Here is a 13,531-nt window from a genome sequence, read left to right as displayed (position 1 = left end):
ACATTTGTTTTCTCAGATGGTGTTGTTTCTGTTATGAGAATTGTGCTACTAAAAGAGTGTACAATAACTACACTGACAAACATACTATGCAATAATAGCACAAAGGTTTCAATGCAACCAAACAACATAAATAGTCCTGCCAGTCTATGCTCTCATTTACTCCTTTTCCCCTGTAGACTCTGCTTGAATTGAATTGGTTTTTAACTTAGTCCCTATTCATTCGTTTGGCTACTCTAACAACATTGATCAGCTTTTTGTTACACTGTTATTATTCTATTGCTAAGAAGGTAAACATTTGGTCACAATGGTTCTTACTAGTACGCACATGCTTTCTCTGCAATTTCATGTTGATTAATTAATTTATATTAGTTGTGATACTCAAACCATCAAACATCAAATTTCTGCCATTTCTGGTAGATTGTATACTTAACCATGTGATGTATCATTTCAAGTACAGTTCTAGCTATAGTTTGGTATTTACAGTGTTTCTGTTAAAAGAATGATCTTCAATCTCAAGGGTAAACATAAGTTCTATTACCATGTCAATGAATAATTGTCACAGTTGTTATATTCTGTGCTGCAATTAGCGAGTATGGCCTGCCATTTGATTTTACATCATAATGTGGTTAATAATGACAATGATAAAGTCTGTTTGGGAAATTTTATTTTCAAATAGTGTGTACTACAAAAATATCCAAGTTATATTTTAAATACTTTCTGTTCGTTTTTATTTTGCCATATATAAAATGCTTGCCAATGACTAAAACCATGTTTGATGTTAGTTGTGCTTTTAAAGCATGTTAGTAGACAACAATTTATCTATCAAGTGTTGTTGCCAAAAGCATTGTACTTGTGAGATTTGAAAAGCGCAAGTGTTGACTTTGATTTTCCTTCCAGGTATGATCAAACACTTTTTGAGGATGAAAGCAAGAACATACTGATGGAAACTAAGGAGCTTTTTGAATGCAAGAACATACTGATGGAAACTAAGGAGCTTTTTGAATGGATCCTGAAGCAACCATGTTTTGAGGTTTCCTTTCACGCTTTTCTTAAATTCTAACATCTACGTTTATTTGGTAAATTCTGTTGTCAACTAAGGGTTTGGTTAGATTGACTTATTTGAGCTTATCGACTCATATAAACACTTCGTGAGATTGTTTGGGAGAGCTTACGGAAGCAACTTATGTCATGTCCATGAACTATTTTCAACATATTTCCATAACTTCTCAAGGGTAGCTTATAAAAACAACTTATAGTTTATGTGAAAACAATTTGACTTTATTTTATCTTTTGTTATAGAATAGATACATCAGCACTAATAAAATAAATGTTTAAGCTATAAGTAAGAACCAAAACCTTAGAGAGAAAAAAAAAGCCTCTGGTTTTTGAGAACATAAAATGTACAAGACATCAAATTTGAGTTCAATGTTTAGTCCAAATTCTTTGCAGCCTAGGATGTTAGTGAACAGGTAAAAACAAATTTTGAAAATGTTAGCTTAACACAATCAAAATATATCATCTTTTGTTTATGACTTGTGTGTGCCAATGATAATTACAGGTTTTCATGCACATTGAAGAATCAAAGTGTCAGAATTGGTATGCAGTATGCACAATTTTTGTATGGATTTATTTTCTTCATTTTTCTTAGTCCTCACTTATCATTATGACTGTCTGTAATGTTCAGGACACTGCACAAAGGTACCTAGGAATGTAAACATGGAGAAACTGCAACATGGTTATTTATTTCCTGAGGTACTCTTCAATAACATTCTGTTCAAATATAATTTTTCTGTCTCAGTTGAACATTGTTATCATGAAAAACTTAATATTTTGAGAAGCAATAAAATATTCACTGTCATGGGCAAGATTTTTTACTGTCATGGACATTTCACTTTGTCAAATGACACATGTTAGAATTTTATGATATATCTGTTATATGATTTTGCATCAGATTGAAAGACATGAGCTTCTTCACTTAAAGAAGTATCCAAATGCAAATCTGATAGACCTTGGAATTGGTGACACTACAGAACCTTTACCAACACTTGTAACATCAAGCATGGTTGATGTAAGTTATGAAGATTCTTTCTGTTGAAAATACACATAAACTATCATGCTTCATAGACAGGTATACAACAATATATAATCAATTTATTGATTTGTATCAAGTAAATGATGTTGAATGGGTGGATAGAGAAAGACCTTTGTATCCAATGCTGGTCTTTAAGTAAGGTTCAAGTTTGAATCTTATGAATGGAAAACATAGTCACTGAGAGCCAAGAAATGAGGTTTCACAGATGTAATTGTGTGTGTGAGTCTGTGTTTTTGCTTGTAGTTAATTTGAAGATTCTTATGTTAGCTTTGTACACTGGCACAAAACTTAAACCGTTCTAGTCGAGGAAAGTAATACATTATTAATAATTTACATACATTTGTTTTTAAGGTTTCATTTTATTGATTTGTATCAACCCAATAAAACCGATTAAACCGATTGCATAACCCGCAACCCGTCCTAACCCAACCCGTCCAAACCGATTACAAAAATGGGCGAAAATGGGCTTATATGACTAAACCGCGGGTTGGGATGAATGAGGCTTTTGGGCCCGAAACCGCCCAACCCGGCCCGTTGTCCAGCCCTAATCCCAATATTTTGTCCATCCTTTCACATGTCTAATCAGAATTATTAATTGCAATTTTATTTATACATCACATCAACTTAAAGGAAGTTGACTATATAACTTTTTTTTTTAGTAAACTCAGTTACAAATGTATCCAATACAAAATGGTTGATGCTTTCACCAACATGCGACCTTCATGTGGAGTAGGATAGCCATAGCTCACAGGACATTGTGTTTAACAACAGCTAACAACGCTTCAAATAAGTACATTATTATTGGAAATTTCTTCTAAAGTATGTATGGTTGCTGCAATATGTTGTTATTCTACTTAATCATTAAGCTAATTGATTTTAAATTTATGAGTCAAATGTATATAGCCCTATATTCCTACTTGATAGATGTTTAAATGAGTACTTTGTTGTTATAGTAGTTTCTTTAGTATTAAAATTGTTGTAGTGAATAAATAGGTAGAACATTGTAGTTGTTTTTTTCATACTTGTCATAAATAAAAATGAAGTTTTCTTTTCTATGTTAGTTTTAACTTTTAAGGAATTTGTTTATGCTATTATAATTTTTAGTGAAGAGGATATCATTAACATTTAGTTATAAGAGAAACCACATGCAATATTGATAACATCTTAGTTAGAAATATATTCTCATCTTCTACTCTATTTTACATACTGCAGCAATTTTAAAAATTATTTAAAATTTAATTTGTTTTTTAATTAAATTCATGGGATGATTGTGATTATGAAGGAGAGAGAAAATTTTATTTTTTACTTTTTAATTAATAAAAAAATTATGAATAGTTATGTGTAAAACTATTTGTTATGGTTGTTTTTATCTAAGATTTTTCCATTATGTATTGAATGCAAGTGATTTTTAGCTTTTTATGTTTGCAATTTAAATGTTTATTTGGTTAATAACATTTGAGTTTTTAATGATGTTTTATTAAAGTTCAACTAGGTTGAAGAAAGTATTTGACATGTTAAATAAATCTCTCTGAAATAATTTATAGAAAATAAATTTTATTTTCACCTGCAATCTTGTATGTGCTGAACCCATTGAATAGAGGCATAGTTTTCCAAGTTTAACATAAAAAAAAACACCAAACCAATACCACTTAAATTTTTACAGAAGATTTTAAATCATACATTTTGTTTCTCTTCTAACAAAAACAAATCAAAATTTTTTTTATGCATATTTTCTTAATTTTCAATACAAATTAGACAAATCATTAAGTATTACTAACTACGCAATTAATTAAGAGTTAAAATATATTATTATTTTAACTTAAATTTATTATTTCATCTTCTATGATTGAATAAATGTGTGTCATTGAAGAAATTTCCTATTACTATTTCATCTTATACATACGGAAAAAAAATATTATTGATTGTTCCATAATTAATTTTATCCAAATACCCATTAAAACATGTTTAGATATCTATTAATTAAAACACAGTTTTCATATTCAATTATTGTTATAAACGGGAAAACAATTTTACTATTGATTCGAATATTTTTATAAATATTTTTAAAACAAAAATAATATTTATATACGGAAAAAAATACATTGTTGATTCAAATATTTTTATATACGAGAACAACTTTACTATTGATTCAAATATTTTTATAAATAATGTCAAAAATAATAATATTTATATACGAAAAAAGTACATTGTTAATTAAAATATTTTTATATACGGAAAAAAATATTATTGTTATAAACGGGAACAACTTTACTACTGATCCAAATATTGATTAATAGAAATTTATTGACCATATTTTTTTAAATATGCGAAAAAGATTAAGGGAGCTTATTAAAAAAAATTTAGTAGATATTTAAAAATTGTATTCTCTCATAAAAAAAAATTCTTATTTGTAAAAAAACTAAAACGATAATTTATCTAATACAAGTTTCAATAGTTTTTATTTTTAATCATATTATTCTTGATATTATTGTTTACCTTTCATCTTCTATGTGTATTACTATTTCAACTTAAATTTACTATTATTCTTAAGTTTTTTTTTCTTTTTTCAACTTCCAATTTTTATGACAGATTGCAAACAAATGCGCGTACCAAGAAAGAACTCAATCTCACTTCTTGCTCCAATGAGTTAACTTTGTCTTCTCCCATTCTCATGTCTGAATCTTCTATCTCTCCCTGTACTATCACAAGTAAACCGACCGCTCCTCTTCTGGAAAATGATAATCCCATGCTCACCAGAGCCAAAATTGGCAAGTCAAAACTTAAAGTTTTTGTTACACGTACATTGTTTGAACCAACCAGTGCCAAGCAAGCTCTAACTAAACATGAGTGGATAAAGGAAATGCAAGCTGAGTTTAATGCATTGCAAGTCAATGCAACCTGGACTTTAACCACTCTACCTTCCGACAGAAAAGTTAGAGGTTGTTGATGGGTATTTGAAGTTAAAGAAAATGGTGATGAGAGTATTAAAAAACATAAACCCAAGCTTGTTGCTAAAGTTTATCATCAGAAAAAAAGATTTTTACTTTACATAAGCCTTTTCTCCATTGGTAAAGCTAACAACTTTAAGAGTGATTCTAACTCTTGCTATAACATGCAAATGGGACATCGAACAAGTTGATGTCAATAATGATTTATTAAATGGGACTCTTCATGAAGAAGTATATACGACACAACCTCCCAATTTTGTGAGTGCTGATAAAACTCCAGTGTGCAAATTCAATAAAGCCATATATGGACTAAAGCAAACTCCAATGGCCTGCTACGAGAAGCTAACTCAAGCCCTTCTTCAGTTTAGATTCACTACCTCTAGGTGTGATAACTCTCTTTTTAACTACTGTCAGCAAGGTATCTCTCTCTATGTTCTTGTTTATGTAGATGATATTCTTATTAGTGGCTCAAATTCTGCACCCATTCACAATTTAATCAACAAAATGAATTCTACATTTGCCTTAAATAAGTTGGGGAGACCTAATTATTTTCTAGGTATTGAAGTCAAGTTTCACAATAATGGATCCTTGTTACTTACTCAGTTTAAATACATAAAAGACTTCCTCTCAAGAGCCAAGATGGAGAATACTAACGGTGTTGCAATCCCTGTGTTGAGCACATGTAAACTGAGTAGGCATGGTATAAATCAGTTTTCTGACCCTCAACTATACAGGTCCATAATGGGTGATTTACATTATGTTACTTTGACAAGGTCAAACATATTGTTCAGTGTCAACAAATCCTGTCAGTTCATGGCGTGTCCTCTTGATACTCATTGGTCAGCTATTATAAAGATATTCATATATTTGAGTGGTACAATGCAATATGGCATGATGTTATCACCTTTTGTTTCAACTCCAAAGTTCTCTCTTAGAGCATATATTGATTCTGACTAGGCTAGTGAGCCAGATGACAGAAGATTGACCTCTGTATCGTGCATATTTTTTTGCCTGAATATAATTTCTTAGAGTTCTAAAAAGTAGTCATTGGTGCCACGTTTCAGTACAGAGGCAAAATATAGAGCCCTTGTCCATAAAACATTTGAACTACTTTGGTTAGAATATTTATTACCTGAACTCAAAATTCCTATTCACACACTAACACTCATATGTGATAATCTTAGTGCTGTTTTACTATCTCACAATCCGATTTTACATGCTCGCACCAAACACATAGAATTGGATATTCATTTTATTCGAGAAAGAGTGATCGCTAAAATAATGCTATTCCAACATGTTCTAGTTTCTACTCAGATAGCAGTCACACTGACCAAGCCCCTTGGTTTAGCAGCTTCTCAAGAATTAAGAAGCAAACTCAAGGTCATTTGTAAAAGACATTTCCCTTAAGTTTGAGAGGGGTGTTAAAGATATAATATGCTTAATGTTGGAAAATATATTATTTCCAATTTTATTATTGTCTTTAATAATACCTTTATTTTTATTTATTCTCCATTAAGGAGAAAATCAAGTGTAATAATTGTATCTTCACTATATAAACTAGCCTAAGGCTGAGGAATAAGACACAACAAATTTTAGTTATTTTTTTCAATATGGTATCAATAGCACTGGGTTAGGGGTTATTGTAAAGATTTCAACAACTAGTTTAGCCTCCTATGGAGAATAACAACAACATGTGGCCTTCCCTATCACAGGCCTACATCAGATATAACCATGGAGAACAGCCGCAACCTGAGTCGGGCGTCGGGCATAGAAACATCGATTGTCGCGGAAACGACGGTGGTCGCAGAAATGGCGTATGAGAGGAACCACCGGTGGTCATACACAGCGGCAGTAATAACGACAATAATGAAAACAATAACAACATTGTTTTTAGCAGTAACGACGATAATAATGGAAACATGAACAACACTGTTTTTTGTGACAGTTATTCCAACATAGGCGGTAATGATCAAAAGGGTTCCTCATATTCCCTCAAGGTCAATATCCCTAAAATAAAGGGGAATAACTATAATGAATTAGCTTAAACCGTTAGGTTGGTATTGGATAGCAAAGTAAAACTTGGTTTCTTAACAGGAGCAGTAGATGAACCGGCAACATGAGACCCTCGTTCAATGGAAGTCGGAAAACTCCTTGATTATTGTGTGGATGGTAGGCTCTATAGAAACTGGAATAAGTAAGCCTTACATGTTTTTACCTTCTACAAAGGATGCGTGGGAAGTTGTTAAGGAAACATACTCTGATATTCAAAACTCCTCACAAATTTTTGGTTTAAAATCAAAGTTATGGCATGCGAAACAAGGTGACAGGAGTGTAACTGCTTATTACAATGAGTTGTTGACATTGTGGCAAGAGTTAGATATCTGTTATGATGATAATTTAGAGGTGTACAGAAGACAATGTTTTATCTCTCAAGAGGCAAGAAAAGGATCATGTATTCATGTTTCTCGTTGGGCTCAACAAAGACCTTGATGAGGTAAGAGGTAGAGTTTTAGGAAAAGTACCATTGTCAACGCTTCGTGAAACTTTTGCAAAAATAAGAAGGTAGGAGGCACGACAATGAATTATGATGGGTAAGACACCACAAAGCTCTGAATCTGAAGGCTCAACTCTGGCTACTAGGAACCTTGATGAGGGAAGAAGGTCATATAAAGTTCCTTGGTGTGATCACTACAAGCACAAATGGCATACACGTGAAACTTGTTGGAAGCTCAAAGGCAAACCTCATATCTGGAAGAAGAAAAATGGTCGTGAATTTCAGACAAGTAATTATGATCAAGGGAAGCAATCCCCTCCATCTCAGTTTCCACTCACAACGGAGCAACTAGACAGACTTACAAACTTCTCGAGTCTCCAATCCCTTCTTTCTCTTTAACAACAAAAGGTAATTATGAATTTCTTAGTGTTAGTCTCAGTCATACTTGGATAGTAGATTCAGGTGCCTCCGATCACATGACAGATGAATCTACTTTGTTCTCTTCATATAGTCCATGTGCAGGTAATCAAAAAATAAAAATCACAGATGGCTCTTTTTCAGCCATTACAGGTAAAATGTCAGTTGTGTTGTCACCAATGTTGACTCTTAGAAATGTCCTTCACGTACCAAACTTATCTTGTAATTTAATATTCGTCAGTAAATTAGCCCAAGATATAAATTGTCAAACTATTTTTTTTCCCGATCTCACAGTGTCTTTCAGGATTTGAACTCGGGGAAGATGATTGACAATTCTAAGGAGAGTGGAGGACTTTACTACCTTGACATTGGATCTGCATCACAACTACCTTCAAAAACAATGAGTTCCTGCTTTGAGTCTTTTTCTGTTTTGAATAATAAAGATGACAATATTATGGTATGGAATTTAAGATTAGGTCATCCTAGTTTCCGTTACTTAAAACACTTGTTTCCTAAGATATTTCACAATAAGAACTTTTCTTCGTTTAAATGTGAAGCATGTGAGTTTGCAAAGTATCATCTTTCCTAGTTTTCAATATAGCCTTATAAACCATCAAAACATTTTTCTATTATTCACAGTATGTTCGGGGCCCTAGTCGTACAACTACACTCTCTCTCAAAAAATGGTTTATCACATTTATAGATGAGCATACAAAAGTATGTTGGGTGTACTTGTTAAAGGGGAAATCAGACGTTTGTCAGGCTGTAAAGAATTTTTTTTCAATGGTGTAGAACCAATTTCAAACAAATATCCAAGTCTTTAGAAGTGATAATGGCAAAGAATATTTTAACACTATCCATGATGATTTTTTTTCTAAAAAATGGGATTGTACATCAAAGTTCATGTCCTAATACTCCTCAACAAAATGGAGTGGCCAGAAGGAAAAATATACATTTACTAGAGGTTGCTAGAGCTCTACTTTTTTTTGAATAAAGTACCAAATTACTTGTGGGGTGAAGCTGTTTTAACAACTGCATATTTAATTAACAGAATGCCCTCCAAAATTCTCAATTTTCAAACTCCAATTAATGTCTTTAAAGAATGTTTTCCTAGTACTCGTGTTTTAACTGATTTGACTTTAAAAATATTTGGTTGCACAACCTTTGTTCATGAGCATAAAAATGTTGGAATACTTGATCCATGTGCTATAAAATGTGCCTTTGTTGGATACTCCTCAACCCAAAAAGGATATAAATGTTTTGATCCAAAAAATAAGAAAATATTTGTCACTATGGATGTTACATTCTTTGAAAATAAACGTTTTTTTGATGACACTCATCTTCAAGCGGGGAGATAAACGAAGTCTCGTTTCAAATTGAGGACATGAGTTTTTAAAATAACTTATCTTTGCCAGTATCACAAAGTTCTGAGACTTTTACACATGCACCAACAGAAAATTGCCATGATTCTTTATCGGGTCCTACTCCTGTTATGAGTAAGTAACCTTATGAATCTAAGCCTACATTTTCTCTTGTAGAAAACAACGAGAATCTTAAAAACGATGATAATGATGATCTAATTGAAATTCCACAAAATAATGAGTCACTTCAAGAAAACAAATTTGAATTAGGAATTAGGACTTCGAAAGGAAAGGTTTTTATGAAAAAGAACCATAAAGGAAGGGACCAATCCACATCTCAACACTGCCAAGAATCTGAACCGGGAAATGATCAACTTCCTAACATAAGGAAATGTAAGTCTATCTTTGTTTCTGAGAGTCGTATTTTGTATCCTGATATAGTTGATCCTGTTGCCATTAGAAAATCTGTCAGATCTTGCACTAAACATCCCATGTCCAATTTTATATCATACTCAAATTTGTCTTCATCTATGTCTGCCTTCACCTCAAAATTGTCTAGTGTAGAAATTCCAAAAAGTGTACAGGTTGCTCTAGAAATTCCAAAGTGAAGGGAAGTTGTACTTGAGGAGATGAAAGCTCTTGAAAAGAACAAAACTTGAAGTGTTACGTTACTACCAGATGGAAAGAAGACAGTTGGATGCAAATGGGTGTTTACTATGAAGTATAATTCAGACGGGTCAATTGAAAGGTACAAGGCTCGCTTGGTGGCTAAAGGCTTTACTCAAACTTATGATATAGATTACTCCGAGACATTTGCTCTTGTTGCAAAATTTAATATTGTCAGGATTCTTTTGTCTCTTGCTGCTAACATGGATTGGCCTCTACATCAGTTATATGTTAAAAATGCCTTTCTTAATGGAGAACTAGAAGAAGAAGTATATATGGACATTCCTCCTGGATTTGAAAACAAATTTGGATCAAATATATGCAAACTAAATAAGTTTTTGTATGGATTAAAGCAATCCCCTAGAGCTTGGTTTGAAAAATTCACTTAGTCCATGAAGAAACAAGGGTACATCAAAGGACAAACTGATCACACCTTGTTCACAAAGTTCTTCCACGATGGGAAAGTTGTTGTCCTGATTATTTATGTTGATGATATTGCCCTTAATGGAGACGATACAGTGGAAATGGCAAGAGTAAAAGAGAAATTGATCGTAGACTTTAAAATCAAGGAACTGAGATTCATGAGATATTTTCTAGGTATGGAGGTTGATCGGTCAAAGAATGGTATTGTGGTTTCACAGTAGAAATACATTCTAGACTTGTTGAAAGAAACAAGAATGAATGGATGTCGTCTTGCAGATATCCATATGGATCCTAATACTAAACTTTGGGGAGAAGATAATGTTTTTGTTGATACTGGAAGATATCAAAGATTGATTAGGAAACTGATCTATTTGTCACACACCCGACCTGATATTACTTTCTCAGTTAGTCTAGTGAGTTAGTTTATGTATTCTTCTTTCGAGGAACATCTTGAGGTAGTCTATAGGATACTAATATATTTGAAGGGAAATCCTGGAAAAGATTATTTTTTAAGAAGACTAGTTAAAGAAATGTGTTTATCTTCACCAATGCTGATTGGGCAGGTTCAGTCACAGATAGAAGATCAATCTCTGGATATTGTACCTTGGGGTAATCTTGTGACATGGAGGAGTAAGAAATAAGAAGTTGTAGCAAGGAGTGGTGCAAATGCCGAGTTTAGAGCTATGTCTCAAGGTATTTGTGAAGGATTATGGATCCTTAGAGTCCTAGAAGAACTTAAGATGAAAATTGGGCTTCCATTAAAATTGTACTATGACAGCAAAGTTGCTATTAACATAGCTCATAATCCAGATCAACAGGACATAACCAAGCATATCGAGATTGATCAACACTTCATAAAGGAGAAGTTAGATTCTGGAATCATATGCCTACCTTTCATGACTTCAAGTTAGCAAACTGCGGATATCCTGACCAAACGTTTGGCAAGACCTATTTTTGAGCATTTGATAGACAAGTTAGACATCATAGATATCTATGCACCAACATGAGGAGGTGTGTTGAAAAATATATTATTTCTGATTTTATTATTACTTTTAATAGTACCTTTATTTTTCTTTATTCTCCATTAAGGAGAAAATCAAATATAATAATTATATTTTCGTTATATAAACCAGTTTAAGACCGAGGAATAAGACACAATAAGTCTTACCTATTTTTTTCCAATACTTAGTCTTTTTACCAAGCTTTAAAAGGGAGTATAAAGTTAACATTGTTAGCTAGCTTTGCTGTAATTCAGTCAGTGTGGTTGTTAGGTGTTAAAAAACTAATTTTTATGATCGTTAACATAGTTAGTAAGCTAGTGTTTTCACGTAATATAAAACTTGCATCGTTGTAAAGCTACACATCATTCAATTTCACTTTCTTTCATCACTTCTCTCTCTCTCTCCTTGCTTCACTAAGAGAAAGATGAACTCAAAAGTCCATCTTCAACAAAACTAAACTAAACAAATTCAATCCAAACCAAATCAAATCATACTTGACAAAATAAAACCAATTCAAACTATCATAAAAAGAAACTAAAACAAACCAAAACAAATCACAACGGAGACCGATGCAACCATAGAGTACACATGACCAATACTAGAACCAACAAAGAGAAGGTCAACTTAAATCATATATGATCCAATTTCAATCACGATTCAATCCTGTAAAATAGAAGACACTGTCTTAAAAACAATTTGACGATTGTCTTTCTTCAATAAAATTAATCATCAAAATCAAAACAAAAATGTTTCTAAATTTTTTAGAGCACAATAGTAGAAACAACGAGTAATTCGAAGATAATCGAAAGAAACTCTAAGTATTATGTTAACATTAGAGATAATAAAAAAAGGAGAAGAAAAAAAGAGATTAAAATTTTAATAATATGAATAACATATAATTTATTAAAATAAATATTATCAAAATAATATAACAAAATATAAATAAACCAAACCATCATTAATTTGATTATAACAAAAAGCTAATTAGATATTATCAAACTTAAACAATAATTTTGTTAATACGTATACACATTTCTCTCTTCTATCTTTCATAAAAGTCTTTATAATCCATAACATTGACTAAGACATTCATTTTTGTTTTTATTGCTTTGGTCTCTTAAATAAGAATCAAGTAACCAAAACTTTAGGCCCTATCCAACTTTTGATTTTGATATTTGCCAAACAAACCCTCAAAATCTAGTTTTCAAAACACACTAAACCACATTATATACTACTAGCAAATAGCACTATCCTTATCCTCACAAAGTTCAAGAGAAATAGAATCCAACAAGAGAATCACAAATCCTCTTGTGTTGTTGTATCCATCTTCTTTCAATTATTTTCACCCAAAAAGCAACCTTTGATATTGGCATCAAAATCATGAGTTACCCCCAAAACCCCACACAACCAAAAACCATGACCACAAAAGGCCTCAAAATATGCTTGTTGGTGTCCATAATTTTCTTCATCATTGTTGCCACTGTCATATTGGCACTAGTTTTCACAATCTTCAAACCCAAGAACCCAGCTGTAAGTATCTACCCACTAGGACTCAAAGACCTTGAATTTTTCCAACCCGATTCAACAAGTGTACCTTTAAACTTGTTAATCACAATAGTGAACCCAAACTATGGAAGCTTCAAGAGCAAAAATGCCACTGGTTACCTTAACTATCAAGACACTGTAATAGCCAATGTTCCCTTAGAACCAAAGCTTCTCCCTGCTCGTAGAACAACTAATGTGACCGCTACTGCCGGTCTTATGAGCGGAAAATTGATTTCTGATGACACCTTTATAGAAGATATTGAAGATGGTTCTTTCAATTTGACAGCAAAAGCAACACTTCATGGGAAGGTTCATTTAATCAAGGTTTTCAAGATCAAGGCTACGGTTAATATCTTCTGTGATATCTTCTTTAACATAACCTCGTTGTATACTCATTCGAACTGCATAACCAAAATCAAGGTGTGATTATCGTAATTTTAATTCATACGTATTTATTTAAGAAAATAAAAAAAAATATTGTTGGGAAAATATCATACCCATAAGTTAAGAATGCCGAAAATATGCTAATTTTCTTTTAAAAATTATTAATTTATAAATATTTATACCATAAAAATTAAAAATTT

At 32.2% G+C, this 13,531-nt stretch overlaps 1 protein-coding gene across 1 annotated transcript; it reads left to right on the top strand.

Annotated features, from left to right (window-relative positions):
* Positions 1–12,529: 12,529 nt before the first annotated feature.
* Positions 12,530–13,388, top strand: LOC127100793 (uncharacterized). Its single transcript, XM_051038068.1, has one exon. The coding sequence runs from the start codon at positions 12,783–12,785 to the stop codon at positions 13,371–13,373; it is 591 nt and encodes a 196-aa protein (XP_050894025.1). The 5' UTR covers positions 12,530–12,782; the 3' UTR covers positions 13,374–13,388.
* The last annotated feature ends 143 nt before the right edge of the window (positions 13,389–13,531 follow it).

This window comes from Lathyrus oleraceus, chromosome 7, assembly GCF_024323335.1.
Source record: "Lathyrus oleraceus cultivar Zhongwan6 chromosome 7, CAAS_Psat_ZW6_1.0, whole genome shotgun sequence".
NCBI classification, from domain to species: domain Eukaryota; kingdom Viridiplantae; phylum Streptophyta; class Magnoliopsida; order Fabales; family Fabaceae; genus Lathyrus; species Lathyrus oleraceus.
This window is presented reverse-complemented; position numbering and strand designations above follow the sequence as displayed.